The 23,631-nt window shown below is 44.9% G+C and overlaps 1 protein-coding gene across 1 annotated transcript in view; it reads right to left on the bottom strand.

Moving 5' to 3' along the window:
- Nucleotides 1-18,085, bottom strand: part of gatm (glycine amidinotransferase (L-arginine:glycine amidinotransferase)) — a 39,712-nt gene extending 21,627 nt beyond the window's left edge. The window contains exons 1-3 of the mRNA XM_041174679.1: nucleotides 17,645-18,085; nucleotides 12,659-12,901; nucleotides 2,819-3,014 (exon numbers count right to left, since the gene is read on the bottom strand). Coding sequence (XP_041030613.1) covers nucleotides 2,819-3,014; nucleotides 12,659-12,901; nucleotides 17,645-17,713 — 508 coding nt within the window. The 5' untranslated portion in view covers nucleotides 17,714-18,085. The remainder of the gene's footprint in view (nucleotides 1-2,818; nucleotides 3,015-12,658; nucleotides 12,902-17,644) is intronic.
- Nucleotides 18,086-23,631: the final 5,546 nt, after the last annotated feature.

The raw sequence follows: 23,631 nt of genomic DNA, 5'->3' as shown, positions 1-23,631 counted from the left end.
CACCTACTATCTGTTGTTATCCCTTTCTTTCTATCCCTCCGATTTCACCTTCTCATGTATAATTCTCATTTTTTGATTTATTTCCAGCTCCAATACTTCATCCCACTTCTCATTATACAATTTTTCTTTCCTCTTTCTATTATCATTGCTGGTATCTCATCCGTCACCCACTCCTTGTCTCTTTTTCTTTTCCATTTTGCAGCATGTTGTATACTGTCACGCTTCCCATTTGCTTTTCATTTCTTGTTCCGAGACCTCTGTTTGTTCTGATTCCTCAATCCTTGAGACATTCAAACTTGTTTTTTTACTTCAACTGATGTGGCCATGGGGACACCATCCTTCTAATGTGCACAAAGTCTGGGAAAAGTGGAAGAGGCAGAAGATCCTAACAAGTTAGTAGGACAATGGCTTAGAAGGCTCGAGCCCAGCGAGATGAGTGACACACCCAAGGGCACAGTCCTGACACTCAGCAAGGCACTGTGGCCAGTCACTTACACTATAAGCCTCAAAGTCATAATCAAAGAGTAGGAGATATGGAAGAAGTTGGGTTTCCTACAGCCAATTCTGTTGCAAATAATGAAGGTGAAGCCCTTGCTCAACAAATGAGCCAACTTGATTTATGACAGAGCTAACCTAAACGCAGAAGGGAGATCAACTTCTGAGCCTGAATGGAAGTGGTAGCTTCTTAAGAGTAGGGACGTAGGACATAAGGAATTTATATCAGGCAGGGAAGTTTGATAACTGTGTCCAGATAATGGACCGACACTGTACTGACTTACTAGAATTTGCATAATTAAGATGGTTAGAATCTGGTCAGATGGAAAAGAGGAATCATGTGCTTTACTTCTTGAGAGGTGAGAAGCAGAGGAATGGAGTAGGAATCCAGAAAACAAGAGACCATTTCAAGGCTGGCCAATCTCAGGAAGATCATGATTAAGATCAAAGGAAAGCCTTTTGACCTGGTTGTCATACAAGTTTATGGCCCAACACAGATCAGAGTGAGCAGGAAATAGGGACTTTTTTTGTGACAGCTTGAAGTGTTCTGATCAAATCAAATCCACTAATGCGGTAACTGTAACGGGCGATATAAGTGCGAAAATCAGTGAAGGTGCATCAGGAACACGTATTGGTCAATATGGCCTTGGAACGAGAAATGAAAGAGCAGAGAGCCTGAAACAATTTTGTCAAGAAAACGATCTGATGATTGAAACAACCAAAGAGATGCCTGTACAATCAAAGAAGTCCAGGTGATGTGTATAGAAATCAAATAGATTATGTGATGGTGAAACGACATCTTAGAAACAAAATGAATAACATTCACAAATATCCTGGCACAGATAGAAATTCAGATCATTGTCTCCTTGTGGCTAAAGCAAAGTTAAAATTGAAAATACTAAGAAATAAAAAGATGTGTGACAATTTAGACCTTAACATGCTGAAGGATGACAGTATCAGAGAGACATTCACTCTTAAGGTAAAAAAACAAGTCTGAATGTCTCAGGATTGAGGAACTGGAATAAACGAGGTCTTGGAAATGGTTGGATCAAAGCTGCTGAAAATCCATTTGATTGACAGGTATCTTCACCCTCTTCCCATACTCGCCACCATTCAGGAAATGATGGAGCGGCCGAATCATGAAGCAATCAATCAGATGCATGGAAAATATTTGCTCGAGCCCAGGCCTCTTCCTTAGGGCATGGGCCCTGGTGTTTTACACTTTGTGCGCCCCCTCTCCTGATCCTGCCACTCAGCGTCTACCCTGTTAAACACCCTCAGAATCTTGCATGTTTCAATAAGGTCACCTCTCATTCTTCTAAACTCCAGTGAAGAGACAGTCAATCTGCTCAGTCTTTCTGCCTAAGACAACCCCGTCATCCCAGGAATCAGCCCAGCGAACCTTCTCTGAACTGCCTCTAATGCAAGTATATCCCACCTTAAATAAGGAGACCAAAACTGTACACAGTACTCCAGGTGCAGTCTCACCAATGCCCCGTACAGTTGTAGCAAGATTTCCCAACTTTTATACTTCACGCAAGGGACAATGAATATTTGAGACTGTCTCCCCACAGATCGTGGATGCCGGGGTTCAATCAGAGTTTTCCAGACTGAGATCAGCAGATTTTTTGTTGGGTATGGATATTAAGGCAAATGGAAGGTATGGGTTGGGTATGGGTATTAAGGGATATGGAAGGTAAATAGGGTTGAGGTAAAGGTCAGCCATGCTGTAATTGAATGGTGGAACAGGATGGAGGGGCTGAATAGCCTTTTCCTTTTCCTGACCAGTGGTGTACTTCTGAGCTCTGATTAGCATCTTCAAACACATCGCATCTAAAACTTAATTCAATGAATTCTATTTGATGACATAGTCACCTTCAACTACAAAGGACAAACACTGGGATAAAAGAGATTAACCGCCCTGGTTCCTGCTCCTCATTGCCCCGCATGGACATCAGGTTTGAACAGGACAATCTCCACAGGTGAGCTTTCTTGGTCGAATTGCCTGCTGGGCTCACTCAGAAATAGCCAATTGGTGGGAAGCAGAGGGCTGTTGGTCACAGAGAGAGGCAGTACCTTCAGGAAAGGAGGGGCAAAGTTAGAAAAAGGGCCAAGATCCATTGGTGGACAGTGATGGTGGGTGGGGCTTTACCCAGACCCCCTATGATCACATGACCTGAATAACAGAGAAAATGTATTGTCTGCTCTAGTCAGGCCTCACGTTGATAAACACAAACAGTCACCAAATATATGCTTTTATTTGGATTCATCACTCTTATTATTGTAGAACAATACTTCAAGGAAATTCAGGATTTTTACTTACCTGTAGATTCAAAGTCTGGTGTCTTATAACATTCAGACCAGTCAATGAGCTCTGGGTGCCTGACAGTGACTCCCTCCCCACGGAGAACATTACACATCTCGTCGATTTCTGCAACAGCTTTCTTCACATGTTCCTTTGGAAACATCTGACCTCCATATTGCTGGTAAAAGGGCCAATATTTCTCGTAAGTGTTGGCCTGAAAAATAAACTAAAAATCAGCACAATCCTCTCAGGCATGAACAGAGTGAAATAGAACTGGCGGGCGGAATGTTCCAGCACCCCCAGGACGGGGCTGGCGAACCCTTGAAATCCCCGTTTACATCGGCGGGACCGGAAGATCCCACCAGCGTGAGGGACTGGAAAATTCCGGCTGGTGCTTTAATTTAAAGATCAGTCTGATTCATTTGACATGCTTGCTTCCACGCCAGAGTTGTGGGCTTGAATCGCATCAGCACTTGATTTTGGGAGCATTCCAGTGTAGTGCTGAGGGATTGCACATCAGGTTTGAGCAGTCCTCCTTCAACTAAGATCAAGGTCCTCTCTGTTACTCCTATGGATGGTAATGATCTCTTGCCAGGGTTTGAAGGGACAGGAGCTCTCTTGGAGGCAGCATTCTTTCCTCAACCAACACCATGAATAGAGTAGCAGGCCTTTAGCTCATTGCCTTTCTTGGGATTTTGCTATGCACAAAATGGCTGCCTACATCACAACAATCACTAAAGTCACTGTAATTCGTCAAGTGAACCACTCAATTAGAAGCTAAATCATTTGTATTTTGTGTGTTTGATGTAATCAACTTGGGTTTGTGCAAGGCTTTTGACAAGGTCCCACATGGCAGACTGGGCAGAAAAGTAAAACCTCGTGGGATCCAAGGAAAGTGGCAAGTTTGATCCAAAATTGGCTCAATAGCAGGAAACAAAGGGTTCAAGTTGACAGATGCTTTTGTGGCTGGAAGGTTGTTTCCATTGGGGATCCACAGGGCTCAGTACTGGGTTCCTTCCTGTACACACTATATATCAATGATTTAGATTTGAAAGTAGGGAACTTTGCAGATGATACAAGAATTAGCCATGTGGCATAGAGAGGAAGAAAGCTGTAGATTAGAGCAAACTATTAATGGACAATCGAGTGGGTGGAAAACTAGCAAATGAAATTCAGTTCAGAGAAGTGTGAGGTAATGCATTTGGAGAAAGCAAACAAGGCAAGGGAATACACAGTAGATGGGAGGATATTGAGAAGTGTAGAAAAAGAGAGGGAACCTGGAGTGCATGTCCATAGATTCCTGATGGTTGCAGGACAGTTAGAGAAGGTGGTTAAGGCAGCAATTGGGATACTTTCCTTTATTAGCCAAGGCATGGAGTATAAGAACAGGGAATTTATGCTAGGCTATTCAAAGCACTAGTTAAGACTGTAATCTCGAATGCTGCATATGGTTCTGGTCATCACGTTTCAGGAAGGATGTGTTTGCACAAGGGAGGGTTAGAAAGGAGATTTCTGAGGATGATGCCATGATTGGAACATTTTAGCTATGAGGAAAGATTAGACTGGCTGGGAAAGAGGAGATTTAATTGAGGCGTACAACATTCTCAGGGGCCTGGATAGAATAGTTGGGAAGGGCCAAGGTCCATTACAATAGGTCAATAATCAGGGGACATAGATTGAAAGTAATTGGGAAGAAGAATTAGAGCGAAGTTGAGGAGAAGTTTGTCCACCCAGATGGTGGGGGTTCTGGAAGTCACTGCCTGAAAGGCTGGTGGAGGCAGAAGCCCTCATCGCATTAAAAAAATACTTAGATATGCACTTGAAATACCAAAGCCGACAGGGCTATGGATCAAGAGCTGGCAAGTAGGTTTTGGTTGAATAGCACCTTTTTGGCCAGCACAAACATAATGGGCTGAATGGCCTCTTTCTGTACTGTAGATTTTCTACGATTCTATAATAAGTTTATTTTTATTGAGATACACTGGATGTTGGATAAATTCATGAATGTTGGCATATTCCTCACTCAAAAACAACAATAAACCATTTGTAAAATGATTAAAGGTCTTTTCAAAAGCTGCAACTGAAATTAAACCTTCAAACTGCTGTCCAAACTTCAGCATTATCAGAAACCCAATCACTGAGCACAGTCAGTCCCAGAGCCCAGATGTTATAACCTTAAAATATTACAAATACAGAACCCCACTAAACAAAAAACTTGTATTGGAATGAAACCATTAAATGATAAAAGATTTAATGAAGAATAGTTCATGGAGACCGGAATACCTGCCTCTTTTAAACACTTGTAAAGAATTATACCTCAGGAACAGTTTTTTTTAATTCATTCATGGAATGTGAGATTCATTGGCTGGGCCAGGGTTTATTGCCCATCCTTAGCTGCCCTTGAGAAGGTGGTGGTGAGCTGCCTTCTTGAACCACTGCAGTCCATGTGTTGTAGGTGCACCCTTGGTGCTGCTGGGGAGGGAGTCCCAGGATTTTGACCCAGTGACAGTGAAGGAACGGTGATATATTTCCAAGTCAGGATGGTGAGTGGCTTGGAGGGGAAATTCCAGGTGGTGATGTTCCCAACTATCTGCTGCCCTTGTCCTTCTAGATGGTAGTGGTCATGGGTTTGAAGGTGCTATCTAAGGAGCCTTGGTGAATTCCTGCAGTGCATCTTGTAGAGGGTACACACTGCTGCTACTGTGTGTTGGTGTTGGAGGGAGTGAATTTTTTTTTAAGTGGGCTGTTTTATCTTGGACGGGGTCCAGCTTTTTCAGTGTTGTGGGAGCTGCACTCATCCAGGCAAGTGGGGAGTATTCCATCACACTCCTGACTTGTGCCTTGTAGATGGTGGACAGGCTTTGGGGAGTCAGGAGGTGAGTTACTCATCACACAAATCCTAGTCTCTGACCTGCTCTTGTAGCCACAGTATTTATATGGCTAGTCCAGTTCAATTTCTGGTCATTGGTAACCCCCAGGATGTTGATAGTGGGGGATTCAGTGATGGTAATGCCATTGAATGTCAAGGGGCGATGATTAAATTCTCTCTTGTTGGACATGATCATTGCCTGACACTTGTGTGGCATGAATGTTACTTGCCACTTGTCAGTCCAAGCCTGGATATTGTCCCGGTCTTGCTGCATTTGGACATGGACTGCTTCAGTATCTGAGGAGTTGTGAATGGTGCTGAACATTGTGCAATCATCAGCGAACTCTCCATTTCTGACCTTAATATGGAAGGAAGGTCATTGATGAAGCAGCTGAAGATGGTTGGGCTGAGGACACTATCCTGAGGAACTCCTGCAGTGATGTCCTGGAGCTGAGATGACTGACCTCCAACAACCACAACCATCTTCCTTTGTGCTAGGCTTGACTCCAACCAGTGAAAAGTTTCCCCCGATTCCTATTGACTCCAGTTTTGATAGGGTTCCTTGATGCCACACTCGGTCAAATGCTGCCTTGATGTCAAGGGCAGTTGCTTTCACCTCACCTCAGGAGTTCAGCTCTTTTGTCCATGTTTGAACCAAGGCTGTAATGAGGTCAGGAGCTGAGTGGCCCTGGCGGAACCCAAACTGGGCATCAGTGAGCAGGTTATTGCTAAGCAAGTGCTGTTTGATAGCACTGTTGATGACCCCTTCCATTACATTACTGATGATTGAGAGTTGACTGATGGTACAGTATTGGCTAGGTTGGATTTGTCCTGCTTTGTATGTACAGGACATACCTAGGCAATCTTCCACATAGCCGGGTAGATGCCAGTGTTGTAGCTGCACTGGAACAGCTTGGCTAGGGGTGTGGCAAGTTCTGGAGCACAAGTCTTCAGTACTATTGCTAGAATATTGTCAGAATCCATTGTCTTTTCAAAATCCAGTGCCTTCAGCTGTTTCTTGACATCACATGGAGTGAATCGAATTGGCTGAAGGCTGGCATCTGTGATGCTGGGGACCTCCGCAGGAGGCCAAGTTGGATCATCCACTTGGCGCTTCTGTTTGAAGATTGTTGCAAGTTCTTCAGCCTTATCTTTTGCACTGAAGTGCTGGGCTCCCCCATCATTGAGGATGGATATTTGTGAAGCCTCCTCCTCCAGTGAGTTGTTTAATTGTCAACCACCATTCACGGCTGGATGTGGCAGGACTGCAGGGCTTATATCTGATCCATTAGTTGTAGAATCGCTTAGCTCTATCTATCACTTGCTGATTATGCTGTTTGGCATGCAAGTAGTCATTAAATTGTTGTCACTACCCACACTGGGCAATACAAACTACTTTCAGTTTTAACTAAACTATATAAATAATACTCTAAATAAGAGTAACACTGACTCGAACCTTTAACTGTTTCCCTCTGCACTAACCTGCTAAGTTTTTCCAGTATTTTCAGTTTTGATTTCAGATTTCCAACATCCGCAGTATTTTGCTTTTATATAAGTGATAAGCGGATAAACAGCAGCTCCATGAAATTACACGCTATGCCACTCTTGCTTGTTTCACAGTGTTGTTACTGACTAAACTTCACTCACAATGCCACATTGTAACTGCAGGCGATTTTTTTTAATGGCCACATATTAATTTGAAACTTTTCTTGATCTTTATTCCAATAATTTAAGTGCTTTATTTGTTACTTGATATTCTTGTCCCAGCCCTCAGCTGAAATAATTTCTTCCTCTCCCAAACATGTGTTAACAATTGTGAATTCTGCTCTTAAAATTACGCATGAAATGATTAAATATATTTCTTAGAGCACGGCTTGTGTCTGTTAATAGTTACTTTCAGATTGTGGAAAGATGTTTCAGTTGTTATTCCAACCAATTAAACTTCAAGTGTTAAAGAGATTGACAATGAACTGAAAGTGATCTGGAATGAGCCGCTCATTAGAAAGTAACATCAGCCCTGGAGGAGGGGGTCTACTCGAGTTACTTTGATTCAGTTCCTTAGAATCACAGTTAAATCTGCTATTTGTATTTAGCAGATTTGTGACTTGCTTCTCGTTTCTCCAGTTTAGCTCCCTGGCAGCAGAAAGAGTCAACAGTCCCTCTTCCCACTAACCACCTGATTGTGAGTGAGCCTCTTTCTGCTAAGAGGTCTCCATTTTCCTGCGGGTATAGTTTGTAAATATGGGCTAAATTCCAATCAGGAAATGAGCCACTTAAAAAATCGACAGCAAAATTCAGCAATGCTGGAAATCTAAAATAAAACAGAAAAAGCTACAAATCCTCAGTAAGTCCAGCAGCATCTGTGGGGAAGTGAAAGCATGTTACTGGTCAAAATTGAAATGGCAATGCATTGGGTGCAGGGGGTCCCAGTAAGTGCCTCCGTCAGTGTCTTACTAACCTACACTTGCATAAAACTCTGACTTCCAGGTTAGCCAGTGAGGAGGGGTTCAGGTGGGTGAAGGGGTGGGTCTTGGTGGGTCTCCTGTTGGACCATTACCAAGGTGGCTATCCACAGGTCCAGATTGGACACAGCCCATGTGTGGGGGTGGGGAGGGGGTCACTCCAGCTGCCTCTCTTCTGTGGCTTTACCCATGCCCAAGTGATCTTTGAGAAGGTGCATGTGGTGTCTGCCAGTGTGCTTGAGGTCTTCCATTACCAGTGGGCACAACAGGGACTGGAGTGCATTCTCGACCTGGGCAGAAACATTTATTTAAATTGTTGAGTTTCCTTTGTCTTTCTTAAAAAATCCAAATCATTCATTATCTGTCTCTAAAAAAGGGCATTTTTATTGAAACTTTTGTTTGATGGCCCAGTGTCTCCTCATCATTTTAACTGAAGGAAATAGAACAGATTAAAAGCAGAGCTGGTTAGAAGAATTCAGCAGTGGTAGTTAATCTCTCTCACTTTCAATTCACAGGAGGTTTCAATTTGCTTTTGCTTATTTGTAAAAGATCGATTGTAAGCAAAAGCCTAATTTAGAAAGTCAAACGCAGTTGGATAAACAAAGCAAAGTGCCACACCCAGCCCAGAATCATGTGGCCTAAAGATTTGGCATGTCCTCAATCAAGTGCATTTACTTCATTCACTCAACAAATTAAACCAAATTCTGTAATGGGTGCGAAACCTTTCAAAGATTTCCCAAGTCTCTCCATTCAAAAAAATCAGACTCCAGCTAACAATGTGAATCAGTGTCCCTCAGCTTCACCTCAATGCTTCGCTGCAATATTCATTAAGGACATCGGATACACTAACAAACACAGTTTGACACAAGCTGCTGAACACTCTTTGTGGAATGACCCCTAATAGTGAGGGATTTCTCCCAGGAACACCTTTCATTCCTTCTTTAGTTTCTGTGAGTACCAAGTTTGAATCAGTGAGATGAGGTACCTTCTGTCCCCATGAATTCTTTCATTTTCTGCTCAGTGTTCACCTCTCTCCCTCTACTGAAGCATTGTTACACGGGCAATGCCACATAAATATAATCTTAACGTTGCTGTAGATTGTTTTCCAACTATTTCTGTTGTTTAGTTTTTAGAAATGATCCAATAGTTTTTTTCCTCCACTTGCAAAGCAGATGTTTCAGATGTGGTTTATGCCAAATGGGTCAGTCTGGGATAAACGAGTAACAGTCTGAAAGGGAATTGTTCATTACAGCTGGTGCCAGGCCCTTTTCACCTCAGATAACAGGATTTGTTCTTGACAGAATTGGACTGGAATCACAACTTTGTTCCTGGGATCAGTAACCTTTACTCCAGTTCTCAGTGCTTAGAGATTAAATGACATATAGTGGATGTCAGTGCTGGAATTTTAGTGAAGCGACACTCTCTGTTCATTCTACACCTCCCCAGCTCACTGCTCACTTTTCCACAGCTGCTCCACTATATTCCCAACATGAACAGGCCCATAGATAAAAACAAAAAACTGCGGATGCTGGAAATCCAAAACAAAAACAGAATTACCTGGAAAAACTCAGCAGGTCTAGCAGCATCGGTGGAGAAGAAAAGAGTTGACGTTTCGAGTCCTCATGACCCTTCGACATGAGGACTCGAAACGTCAACTCTTTTCTTCTCCGCCGACACTGCCAGACCTGCTGAGTTTTTCCAGGTAATTTTGTTTTTGTTATGAACAGGCCCATGGTTACCAATGATAGGGCTGCTTTAAAATTCATACAAATTCAGTCAGAATCACAATCGTAGCACAGAAAGGGGCCATTCAGCCCATCAAGTTAGTGCTGGCTCTCTATAGAGCCAGAACAGTCCCACACCCCCATTCTATCCCCATAGCCCTGCAAGTTTATTTCCCTCAAGGCCTATCCAATCCTAATGAACATTTTTAAATTTTTCAGCATTGGCCAGTTCCTGCCTCCTCCTGGTTTCTGTGCCGCTGTCATGACTCAATCACTGGTAGTTACAAGGGATGGAATTTTACGGCCTGATCGGGGGTGGGAGTGGGTCTGTTAAATGTGACGAGCTGTTCAAAAATCCATTGACTTTGGCAGGACCAGAAAATCCCACTGGTGGGAGGGGCCGGAAAATTCCACCCAAGGTTCCTGCTTCCAGTCCTCCTCAATCCTGTTCTAATTGGCTGTTCAGAACAGGACACTAACCACAGCAAGTGTCACATGACAGATGGGTTCTGAACCCAAAGTTTCTTGCTCCTCAATCATTTCACGATGGTTATTTTTTTGCTCTTGTGAGGTGCTGAATAGAGTGGGCTAAATCAGAGCCCCTCAGTCAATATCTTGCCTCAGTTTTCACGGCGGAGGACACTAGTACCACCCCAATAGTTAACAGGTAGTGCAGAGGATATAGAGAAGGAGGAACTTAGAACAATCATCATCACTGGAGAAAAAGTACTGAGCAAACTGTTGGGATTAAAGGGTGACAAGTCCCCAGGACCTGATGGCCTACATCCCAGGACCTTAAAGGAAGTGGCAGTGGAGAAAGTGGATGCATTGGCTATAATATTGCAAAATTCCCTGGATTCTGGAAAGGTTCCAGTGGATTGGAAAAAGGCTAATATAACACCCTTATTCAAAAAACAGGGGAGGCAGAAAGTAGGAAACTATAGGCCAGTTAGTTTAACGTCTGTCATTTGGGAAATAATTGGAATCCATTATTAAGGAAGTAGTAATGGGGCATTTGGAAAGTCAAAATGCAATCCATCAGAGTCAGCATGGTTTTATGAAGAGTAAATCGTATTTGACTAATTTGCTAGAGCTCTTGAAGATGTGACAAGCAAAGTGGATAGTGAGGATCCTGTAGATGTAGCATATCTGGACTTCCAGAAGGCCTTTGATAAGATGCCGCACAAAAGATTAATACACAAGATAAGATTACACGGAGTTAGGGGTAATATATTAGCTTGGATAGAGGATTGCTAACCAACTGAAAGCAGAGAGTCAGGATAAATGGGTCTTTTTCTGGATGGCCAGAGGTAACTGGTGTGGTGCCACAGGGTTCGATCCTTGGGCCCCAACTATTTACAATCTATATTAATGACTTGGATTCAGGGATAGAAGGTACTCTAGCTAAGTTTGCAGATGACACCAAAATAGGTGGGAAAGTAAATTGCAAAGAGGAAATAAGAAATTTACAAATGGATATGGATAGGTTAGGTGAAAGGGCCAAAATGTGGCAGATTGAGTTTAACGTGGATAAGTGTGAGGTTCTCCATTTTGGTGGGAAGAATAAAAAGGCGACTTATTATTTAAATGGAGAGAAACTTCAGAATGCTTCAGTGCAGAGGGATCTGGGTGTCCTCGTGCATGAATCGCTGAAAGCTATTATGCAGGTACAGCACGTAATAAGGAAGGCAAGTGGAATTTTGGCATTTATTGCTAAAGGAATAGAGTATAAAAATAGGGAAGTGTTGTTGTAACTCTACAAGGCATTGGTGAGACTGCACCTGGAGTACTGTGCACAGTTTTGGTCCCTTTACTTGAGGAAGGCTGTAGTTGCATTGGAGGTGGTTCAGAGGAGGTTCACTAGATTGATGCGAGGCTTGTCTTATGAGAAGAGATTGAGCAGTTTAGGCCTACACTCGCTAGAGTTTAGAAGGACGAGAGGAGATCTAATTGAAGTATATAAGATGCTAAAGGGTATAAACAAAGTAGACGTGGAGCAGATGTTTCCCCTTGGGGGGCACTCTAGGACGAGAGACCATAGTTTTAGGTTAAATGGTGGTAGATTTAAATCAGAGATGAAGAGGAATTACATTTCTCAAAGGGTCGTGAATCTGTAGAATTCACTACCTCAGAGTGCAGTGGATGCCAGGACGCTGAATAAATTTAAGGAGGAGATAGACGAATTTTTATTTAGTAACGGATTGAAAGGTTATGGGGAAAGGGCTGGAAATTGGAGTTGAGGCTGAAATGAGATCAGCCATGATCGTATTGAATGGTGGGGCAGCTCGAGGGGCTGAATTGCCTCCTCCTGCTCCTAATTCTTATGTTCTTATGTCCTAACCTCAGTGCAAGCAAACCTCTACTAGGGCTTAACCACCCAGAGATACAATGCCCCTTCCTTTTCCAAATCTCTCCATTATTAACCTATCACAAATAATTCTTATCTGTGAATTTCTCTTCACTCTTTTTCAAAGATAGCAATTCTGGAATGAAAGATCAGATTGCTACTGTAGAACACAACTACTGTAGCTAACTCCAATAACAGTTCATATTTCAACTAATAATTGGGCAAAATAATGTATGAAGAAGTGAATACTTTAGAATTCTAGACAGGTGTAAACTCATTTTGTTTATGTGCCTAATCTGACCAGCAAATGAACCAGGTTAAACTTCAGTGTAATAACGGATTGCCAACATGCTGGTAATAGTGAGCATATTTAGAAAGTAACATGTTATAATTGTATATTCTACTGGATACTATGGGTGTAAAATAGAGGTGCACCTTTAGGGCTCTGAATTATACCTTTACTTCCACTGTAAAAGGGGGCACACACGCATTCTCTGGTCTCCCAACAATGACTTCTTCCAGAGTGTCCCACTCATTGTAGGAACAGACAGGGCACCCTTCGGTAAGTGGATCAGTAGCCTTCTCCTTGTGATTATCATCTGCAACAGAGGGACTCTCGATGGCTGCAGCAGTAGCAGCAGCAGCAGTCTGAGTGCTTTGGAAAGTTTTGTGCACCCATCCTGCAACAGCTCGACCAATCTGAAAGAAACAAGACAAAGCCATCAGAAGATGCCAAGACTGAGCAGATGTTGTGGAGGGGTTTCAATGTGGGGTTCAATATTGAGTTTGGAGACAACACTCATCCATCATTGGAAATTGGGGGGGCTGTGGGACAGGAAAGATTAGACTGAATGATGACATCACAATGCAATAACAGTGGGCTTGTAAAAGAGTCACAACGAAGGGCAGCAGCTCCGGTTGTACATATTCCAGGAGGTTATGCCACATGGTTTCCCACTTCCCAGCACCCCACGCCCCCCGACATTGATCGCCTCACACCCACATCCAATCGGAAAATAAGCTGACTCTTCATTATCACATTGGATGATTCTCTTTCCCCACTTACCATCATCCCTAATGTTATCATGAAAAAGTCAAGAATAAATGAAAAAATGCAATTTTTAATGCCCCGTGATTTTTCTCCCAATTGCTTGAATTGCCCGGGAGGTTAACCTTTAATTCCTGAAGATGCAGGACAATCTGGGAGGTTGACAACCACAATCGCAGCCAGGCTTCAACAAGTACAAACATTGCCTGTTGTCCACCCTAACCCACGAGAACATTGCAAACATTTATATAATGTTTTGTGGTTAAGAATTCTTTGTGCTTGCACATGTGACTCAGTCTGCAAAGGTTGGTCATTTTTATATGCCGCAGACATTAGATCATGTGACGTGTGAAGAGCCTAGCCATGATAGAATGGGTAGGAAGGACCTCTTTCCCTTAGCAATAACCAGGGGACAGGAATTTCAAGTAATTGGTAGAAGGATCAGAGTGGAGCTGAGGAGTATTTTTATCATCCTGAGGATGGTGGGAATTTGGAACTCACTGTCTGAATGGTAAAGGCAGAAGCCCATTTTAAAAACGTCTGGATATTTATCTGAAGCGCTGTAATCTATGGGCCAAGAGCTAAAAAGTGGGATTAAGCTGAAGAATTCTTTTTTGGCTAGCTCAGACATGATGGGCATGAAAGGACCCCTTCTGTGCTGTAAATTTCCTATGCTTCCAGGAGCTGCACCTGCAGTTAAAATGAGTTCATCCTTAGCATCACACCAGGTGATGAAAAGACCCAGGACCAAAGGACAATTTACACTAATGGATGGCTACACAACCACACAGGCACCACAGATAGCAGGCTTTCATCAGCTGCTACCCAATATTGTTCATGACAAATCACAACAGTCCTGAAAATTCTGCAAATTTTGATTTTATTTTCACATTTCATAATCAGTTTTGAACTGATATACTTCCATAACTAAGTAGGTTCTTTATAGGGTTAGAATTGATAATAACCTCGGTGATTTTGTTGAGAAAAGCAGTGTGAGACACACAAACCACAAGCTCCAAGGATTGTCAGTAAACCGCAGGGACTGCAAATGGCTTTTGAACTCCCAGATTAGGGAGGGGAAAATAAAATTGTCTGTGACTTCTGCTCCTGGTCACTATCCTGTAAACCCTTCTGGAGCGTGGACATCATTTGGGGACTGTACAAGAGTAAGAACCACTAGGGTTTCATAGTCTATGGTTCTCATCTTCTCGTTTCACATTTAAAGAATGAAGCCTTGGATCAGATGGCAGTGAGCAGCCAAGGCCTGAACCGGTGCCTACTTTAAGACCGTAAGGAGAGGAGGGAAAAGTGTTAATGATGTAGCCAGTGAAAGTGGCTTTGTCAAATGTTGGTAAAACATAAGAGAGTGTGTGAAGAACCTCAGCAACAGAGCACAATGCATCATGTTGCTGCTCTGCATTGAGTATTTCCCCAACACCACAATGAAAGTTCAGGAATAAATACAACCACCAAAAGTTTATTTTATACAACAAAAGTTGCAGTTTTAACATAAGCAGTATAACCAAATATTCCTTTGTCCCTCCTCCTCCCACCCCCAACCCCCCCACCCCTCCAGCACACCATCCTCCTCCCTCCCAACCTCACCACCCTGCCCGCTGACACCCTCGCTCCCCCTTCCGATCTTGCCCGCCCCTCAGCCCGGGTACAGATCCCACTCCCTCTCCCCCTCCACCATCCCTTTCGCCCCTTCACATCCGGCCAGGTCAGTGAAGCTTCTGGACCTGTTTATAGTGTAAGAATATTTAACCCATTCCACATGTCACTGTTCAGGTGTTAGGTGATCAGGCATCCTCACTCTCTGAGTACTCTAGTATTGCAGCACTAGCCATGTTCTGTATTTACACTTGCTACGTGCTATAGTGTCGGGATAACAGGTTGAAAAAAAATGAATGGCAACTTAGTGTTTTGAATCCTGATGACTATTAAGGCCACTCAAACTTTTATGGTCATTCAGTTAGTGCTGCAGACACATATCTTCTTTCAATTCTTTTTCTGGCCCAGCTGTTAAAGGGCAGTTGCTGGACTAGATGTTTCTATTTCTAGTTCTCAGAGACGGATAACACTTATGAAAGGGAATGTCAGGGTAAGCAAAACGATGGAGCGGTACTGTACCCAGAGATAATTACTCAAGAAGGAACGGGTTACTCAGCTCAATTACTTTTCTAAAAGAAAACAGAACAAATCAAATCTAACCAACACCAACAGTGTGGAACTTTTAAATGCTTCACAATGCCTCATTTAACAAGAACAGGATCAATGTTTGTTCCATCCAGTCAGTCTAATGATTTTGTTAGGTTTTGATTTTAGATCAAAATCCTGGAACTCCCTCCCTAACAGCACTGTAGGTGTACCTACACCGGATGGACCTGCAGCGGTTCGAGAAGGCAGCTCACCACCACCACCTCAAGGGCAATTAGGGATGGGCAATAAATGCTGGCCCAGCCAGCAATGCCCACATCCCATGAATGAATATTTTAAAAAACCCCACACTGAAGCTGCAGCTGCTGCCAGTACGAGTACTTCTGGCCGTTCTCCACATAGTAACTCTTCAACTCAACCAGGCCCAGGTTGGACAAAGGTACAGTTTTATTAGGAGGGAGGGAAGCAGGAGTAGATAATCCAATTTGGATTATCATTTCACAACAGGATTGGCACAGGAATGCTAACCACTCATCTGCCCTTCTCCCACCAGGTAATCATTTAAAGTCTATATTCCTTGGATTTATTATCCATCCCTAGGTACCCTGAATATAAACTTCACTTGTCAGGGACTTGTCTGGATAAATTGCTCTCACTTGGCAGAGAACCTTCATTCATGTTATACTAAACGCAGGAGACATGCAGCAGAATATAGAATGTAATTAGTTGAATGGACTCTAAGGAGAAGCATATTGAATTACACAGAATCACAGAGTGGTTACAGTGCAGAAGGAGGTCATTCGGTCCATCGTGTCTGTACTGGCTCTCTGAGCATTTTAATTTAGTTAGCCTTTAAAGAAAGCAGCGTCTGTGAAAATGATGAAGCATGTCAGGGTTCTCTGGAAGAGCCTCACTCTCTCCCCTTCAATCAGATGAAGGTTACAGGAGATGTTACTTTAGTGAAGGGTCATTTCTCTGTGAAAGTCAGTTTATTAATGTAAGATGTAATGACAATGTTTGGAACACGCAGGGATCATTTACATCACCAAACACAGGCCCTGCAAACACCATTCTTTCCCTGGCTTTTGGAGACCGATTCATTGGGTCAGCAGCCGTGAAACAGCTTTGGTTGGAAAGTTAGCAGAGATTTTACTGGGCAGAAATTGTTTGTTCCAAAACTAAGTTTAATGTTCAGCAAATGCCCAAAGACATTTTCCCAATGGGGATTTCTGCAATTCTTTAATTCACATTTCAGATTTAAACATAAAAGTTAATGAAATGAGTTCAGGTCATTCAACAAACTTCCAATTACCAACTTCAGTAAAAAAGCTGGGAAACCCCAACCCGAGAAGAGTGGGATTTCGGGATGTCCGCTCTCAGAGTTAAAAACAGTTTCGGCTCAACTGATAGCGCGGGTTTAAGGTTCAGCCCTGGGACACAAAGTGAATTTCAGGTGCGTAAAGTGTTGTTAACAGTGCAGGACATCGCCTGTAATCCGGAATTAACAGCAATCTCACACATTTCACAGCGGGCTGTTTAGAAATACTGCGAGAAGGACTGGGTTTCGGCGACAGACAATTGCAGGAATCGATTGCAGACGGCTTTAGAAATCACTCCGGACCGGCAAAATCTGACTTCTTAACTATAAAAATACACAGCTGCTGGGAGAACCAGCCTTTCTGCCTTTTATTATTTACTTTGCGTCAGTTATGAAATTCAATATTAATTCAAAAATCAACTCTGAATGATCGATAATTTCTAAATCAAACTTCTCGCCAAAGTCCTTCAAACTTGCTGTCAATTTAAGAACAGGGTTTTCCATAAAAGTTAGAAACATATTTTTTTCTTTTTTTTACATATTTATTCTCAATAGATTAAAATGAAATGATCACATTAAGGAGAAGTTAGGGACTAAGGAAAGAGACAGATTACATTCTCGCTTTTTGAGGGTTTTTGTTCCCCTGTTGCTGTCCCATTTTCATCCCAATGAATCTGTTTCTAAATTTACAATGAGAAGTGGGATTTGTAAACCATTCATTTCGGGGCTGAGGGCTGTGTCTGTGTTAATAATGTTTATTAGAGGTTAGTTGTTGGCTGGAAGTTTCCCGTTTCTAACTGGAGGGTTTCGGCCGGCGGCCGGGTACCGGGCTCCAGACGGGAATCCCCCTGAGCCGGGAGCCGGGAGCCTGGAGCTCCCGTTCGCTACGTTGGCTGCTGGAAGCGGCGATACTGACCAGAGCTCCTAAGAAATGGGCGGACTCGGCTCCTCTGCTACCTCCGCGGAGACACCTCACCCGGATCATGGTGCTGAGCTGATTTGGCTTTAATCTCCTCTCCCGGTCCGTCAGAGTCTGGGATTTGATCCTGGGATCATTCGCCAAGCCCAGTGTCAGCTTCAGACTTTTAAAGGGGCCATTCCCGACCTCCCATTGGTCGCTATTGACAGTCCGGCTGACGCTTCAAACACAAGCTCAAGATTTCCAAAATTAGAAATGGTGTCGGGGCCACAGTGAATGGAGAGAGAGGCCGCCTCTGGGATTCTGCTGGGTTCACACTGACCACCGTGTTCCACACAGCAGCTCTGCTGGGTTCACACTGACCACCGTGTTCCACACAGCAGCTCTGCTGGGTTCACACTGACCACCGTGTTCCACACAGCAGCTCTGCTGGGTTCACACTGACCACCGTGTTCCACACAGCAGCTCTGCTGGGTTCACACTGACCCTGGTCTGAAAGAAGTTTCTCCAGTTTGGAAATGTCCACACAATTCCAACCGCCCAGTTTGGCAGACACAATGGCCACAAAGCTTCACTCAATAAACCAGCCAAAACTCTGATAAATGCAACAAAACTCCCAATGAAAAAACACAACACGCTTGTGAAACTAGAGAAATGGATTCATATTAACCCTCGATCAGGTCAGAACCCCCTCCGTGAAAGACATTGTCCGGCGCCCCGGAGCTGCATTTTAATCCAGTGAATTCCTCATTTGTCTATTTTTGGAATGATTCAGTACAGAAGGAGACCATTCAGCCCATTGTGCCTGTGCTGTGTACACCTATCTAATTCATCTGACTCCTCAACTCTTTCCCCGTAGCCCTGTAAAATATTTCCCTTCAAGTATTTATCTAATTCCCTTTGAAAGTTCCTATTGAACCTGCTTTTGTCGACCTTTCAGGCAGCGCCTTCCAGATCACAACAACTTGCTGTGTAAAATACAGTCTCCTCATCTGTCCCTCTGCTTCTTTGGTCAATTACTTTAAACCTGTGTCCGCCCATTACTGACCAGAAACTCAGTAGAAACAATTGGCCCTTGTTTATTCTGTCAGAACCATTCATGATTATGAACACCTCTATCATATCTCCTAAATCTCTCTGCTCCTAAGGTCTCCATCTCCCTAGTTAACTGAAGCCCCTGATCCCCCATAAAAATCTAGTAATTCTCTTCTGTACCTTAATGATCACTTCACATCCACCCTAAAGTGCAGTGTGCCCAGAAATGAACACAATAATTGCCAGTGAGATTTATAAAGGTTTAGCGTCACTTCCTATGTTTCCAAGGATTTCCTACTTTTTTAAAAAACAGTTTCTCAACTTGTCCCAACAGCTTCAAAGGTCACCCCTCATTCTTCTAAACTTCAGTGACTCATTCTGGTTAATTCCCCCCTCCATATGACAACCCTCTCACCCCAGAAATCAATCTAGTGAACCTCTGTTCTACAACAACTTGATCTATCATTCAGCGAGGAAGCCTGAGGAGAGGGGGTGGGGTGGGTTGGGGGGGGGGGGGGGGGGGGGGGGGGGGTGGGGGTGGTGGGGATGAGGTGGGAGGGGGTGGTGGTGGTGGAGGGGGATGGGGGGTTGAGGGATGGGAGGGAGGGGGTGTGGGGGGTGGGAGGGAGGGGTGGTGGTGGGGGGAAGGGGGGGGTGGGGGGAGGGGCTGGGGTGGGGGGTGGGGCTGGGGGTGGGTTGGGAGGGGTGGGGGGGAGGGGGTGGTGGTGGAGGGGGATGGTGGGGGGGTGGGGTGGGAGGGGTTGGTGTTGGTGGGGAGGAGGGGGATGGGGGTGGTGGAGGAGGAGATGGTTGTGGGGGTGTTGGTTTTCAGGCGAGGGCACAGGGTGGCTTTCAGCATCACCCCCCACCCCCTTCCTGATACTGGTGCTGGGTTGCTCGATCAGGTACTGAGTGCATGTCAACAAGGGACCCCCACCCCATGAGGCCGCAGGCAAACCCAACAGTGTTTTTCAGGAGGCATGGGAGATCCACGTGACCCCCATTAAATCCCTGAGCCACCACTAAATTCCCATGAGTTCAGGGATAATCTCTCTTAAGTGGCTCATTGATGAGTCTAATCGACATCCCGCTGTTGGCTGGCAGGAATCGGGCACTTCCCATCCCAACGTAACTGGGGAGAGTTTTCCTGATGCTAGGAATCTGATGTAGGTTCTCCTATCTGATTCTCCCAGGCCCACTCCCAATTATCCCATAACTATCTGGCGAGCTCTGTTAAATCCACCCACTGATTTACCGGTACAAAAGCAAAATACTGCGGATGCCAGATATCCGAAATAAAAACAGAAAATGCTGGAAAAATCCAGCAAGTCTGTGGAGAGGAAAATTGAGTTAACCTTTCAGGTCTGTGACCTGTCATCAGAACTATCAAATGACTTATTTGTTCTTCTTTCAATTAGATATATTATATTTGCTACTCACAATGTGGGGTCTCCTCTCCAGGTTGGGTTTGATTGAGTGTTTGCAGAACACCCTTTGCTCAGTCTGCCAGCATCAACCCTCAGCTTCCTGTCATTTGCCGTTTCAAGTCTCCACCCCAATCCCAAACCGACTCTGGCTTCCTACACTGTCCCAGTGTAGCTCAACAGAACCTTGAGGAACAGACCCTCAGCTTTCAATGAGATGCTTTACAGCTTTCTGGACTCAACATTGAGTTCAACAATTTCAGATCATAACCATTGCTCCCACATTTTCAGACAGTAGGTGTTGATAATGATTCTGCTGTTGTCATCTACAGTTCCTCTAGACCCATCTCTTGTTTCTTTAATGTTCCCATTGCCATCTCATTTCACCTTACACCATCATCCTTTTTGTCATTTAACCTCTCCTGCCTTCACACAGCTTCCCTTTTCTTCTCCCTCCCCTCCCTCCCCCTTTCCCAGCTCACTTCCTTGGAAACTGTTGCATCTCCAGCGTTTTCTGCTCTAACATGAGCTCATCGGCTGAAACATTCACCGTTTCTCTCTCTACAGACGCTGCCTGACTTGCTGAGTGTTTCCGGCATTTTCTGTTTTTATTTCAGATTTCCAGCAGCTGCAGTATTTTGCTTTTGCACAGTGGGGGAAGGGAAGCTGGCTCAGACATATTGGTGTAATTTGAAATTTCACAGACAAATAGAAGAAGATGAATTGCTCACTAGAGGGAAACATCCTGTATTCAGTGAGGGGTCTGCAGCTAAGGCAGCCTCCCAACTGCCTCAACGTTCAGGGGTAAATGTGATCATTTCATTTTAATTTATTGAGAAATTCTGCTTCTCCAGTCAGTTACTTCCAGGCAAGGTATGAAAGGGGAAGGACAGCTTTAACCTTTCCCCTGACTGCAATTTCAGCTGCTTCCATACACAGGAGAAATCTAATGCTCCTGAACTTGAAGGAATCCCAACCCTGTTATGTCTGGCAATCTTCAGGCAAATTTAAATGATTGCACTAAACCAGGAGACCTCAACCAGTGTCAGTGACCCCCTCACTCTCCACAAGAATGTTTCAGAGAATCTTCCATACCAGCACCTTTCAGCATATGACCATTTTAGAAATCTGATTATGTATTAAAAGTTCCACTGTACTATTCTTGGCATACACTGAGACCACGCTTCATAAAATTGCACAGTCCCAGAATAGATAGATGTATAAGGAAACAGAGGGAAGCAGAACAAAAAAGTTCCACAGTCGCTGATGATGGAAGATAGGAGACCCTTCTCCTATCTCCTACCCCCAGATCCATTATTGACAGAAGGCAATGGATTCCTCTGTGATCCGCGTTTAAACTGGGTCAGCGGAGCTGCAAGGTGGTGAGGTTTGATGTCTGTTTTCTGAGCAACTAGGCTGAGAATCAACTCAGGAGCATTGGCAAATTCTCAGCTCGTTTCAGCTCTGTGTTTGTGTAGCAGATCGCTGCAGCATTTCACAGGACCAAGCACAACATGAGCAGTTGATGAATGGCCTCCTGCTGCTGCCAGAAACTTGGGCCTCCAAGTCCCAGGTGAGCAATTCACGTGAGGTTTGTTTTTTATACACATTCTGAGCGTGAATTTGCTGCTGCTTTTTGCCATATGACAGAAGCCACTCAAGGACCAGCAACACTTTTACCCTGTGTAACCAAAACCGTAATATTCACTACTCTAGCTCTGAAGGAGAGTCATAAGGAACGGTAACTCTGGGTGGAATTTTCCCAGCCCGCTGGTGGTGGGACCCGTTTCACGGCGCTGTGAAGGCAGGCTGCGAGCTTCCCCTCAGCCCGCCACCGGTCAGCGGGGAGCTAATTGTAATACATTAACATATAATTAAGGCACTTGGAACCCCGCTGTATCGTCCGTCTACTTCAGCGGGAAAGCACGCCGACGTGTTTCACAACAGCACAAGGCAACATGCACTTGACAGCCTTCACTTAGGGGGAACTGAGGTGAGTGAGCAGCAGCGTTCACCACAGCTCACCCGACGTTTACAGGCCGCAGGGGTACCGGAGGGTAGGGGCAACTGATGCCTGGCCCCAGAGGCGACTGCTGAGGGAAGGGGTCAAGTGCTGCCCTGGTGCTGCATCCCGTGCACAGGCAATGGAGGAGGGAGGCAGGGTAGGCAAGGGGAGTAGCACGCATTAGGGACACCTGTATAAACTGACCGAGCCTCCGCAACTGAGACAGATCAGGCGCAGCCACAGTGATATGATTGGGTTCAGGCTCCTAGCCTGCCCGCACATGCAAGCAATGTGGAGGCACCAAAGGGCCACAAAGCACTCCATACCTTACACCCCATACCTCACCACCACCACCACCCCCACCCCCCAGCACAGACGTTGAGTCCGCCACCACCCGGTGGACCACAGAGCAGTTGGACTGTACATGTTGTACAATCTCCTCATCAACACTGGCCATGTAGCAGTCACTGCTGGAGGTGCTCACAGCCCCTTGCAATGTCAGCATCCTGGTTTGGACCAGTGTCCCCCATGTCATAGGTTGACAGGGCAGCCATGCAGCGCACTCACTTCTGGCCATCTGAGGGGTGACCAGCACTCTCCGGGAAGCATTAAGGGGCAGTCACACAGGGCCAGGAAAGGTGCTAAGTACAGCCATGATAACCATGTCTCACTGTCTCTTTCATTCTGTAGGAGGACCACGTCAGGATCATGGATCATGGACCATGGATCCTGGTGACCTGGCTGTAGGCCTGATGGCCCACAGAGACCATAGAAGGTGGAGGAGAGAGCGACTGAGGCTCTTGGCCACACAAAGGCAGGAGCAGAAGCCTCATGGAGAAGGGGTAGCAGGGGTTCCTGCACAGGCTGCCCAGGAGCGACAGCGAGCCATGGCTGGTCGGTGCCTAGCGACACTCAGGGTCTGTAGACACTGCCTGCTATTCCTACAGATGTCTGAGAACCAATGTCACTGACAACTGTGAATGTCTAGGGACCTGCCAGCTATTGCAGGACTTAGCGCCAAGGGGATATGGAGGGTATCCGCTGCCGGTGGCTGTGAAAGTGACCACAGTGCTCAATTTCTATGCCAGTGGCTCCTTTCAGGGCTCTGCAGGTGACCCCTGTGGTATTTCACAATCTGCCACCCACAAATGTATCCTTGAGGTCATGAATGCCATCTTCTCCGTGGCGCACAACTTTGTGCTTTCCGCCCAGGACCTGGACAGCCAGGATGCAAGGGCCATTGGATTCGCCCTGATCTCGGGATCCCCGCAGGTACAGGGTGCAATTGACTGCACTCATGTGGTGCTCAGGTCTCCACTGCTACACTCAGTGGACTTCATCAACCGCAAGGGCTTCCACTCGCTGAATGTGCAACAGGTGTGTGACCACCAGAAATGCATCCTGCAGGTATGCGCATGGTTTCCAGGGAGTGTGCACAATGCCTAAAACCTGAGTCTTCCAGGATCCACAGAAGCTGCAGGATTGGCTCCTTGGGGACGAGGCCGTGGCTGACGACACCC

Source organism: Carcharodon carcharias, chromosome 26 (genome assembly GCF_017639515.1).
Source record: "Carcharodon carcharias isolate sCarCar2 chromosome 26, sCarCar2.pri, whole genome shotgun sequence".
Taxonomy (NCBI): Eukaryota; Metazoa; Chordata; class Chondrichthyes; order Lamniformes; family Lamnidae; genus Carcharodon; species Carcharodon carcharias.
This window is presented reverse-complemented; position numbering and strand designations above follow the sequence as displayed.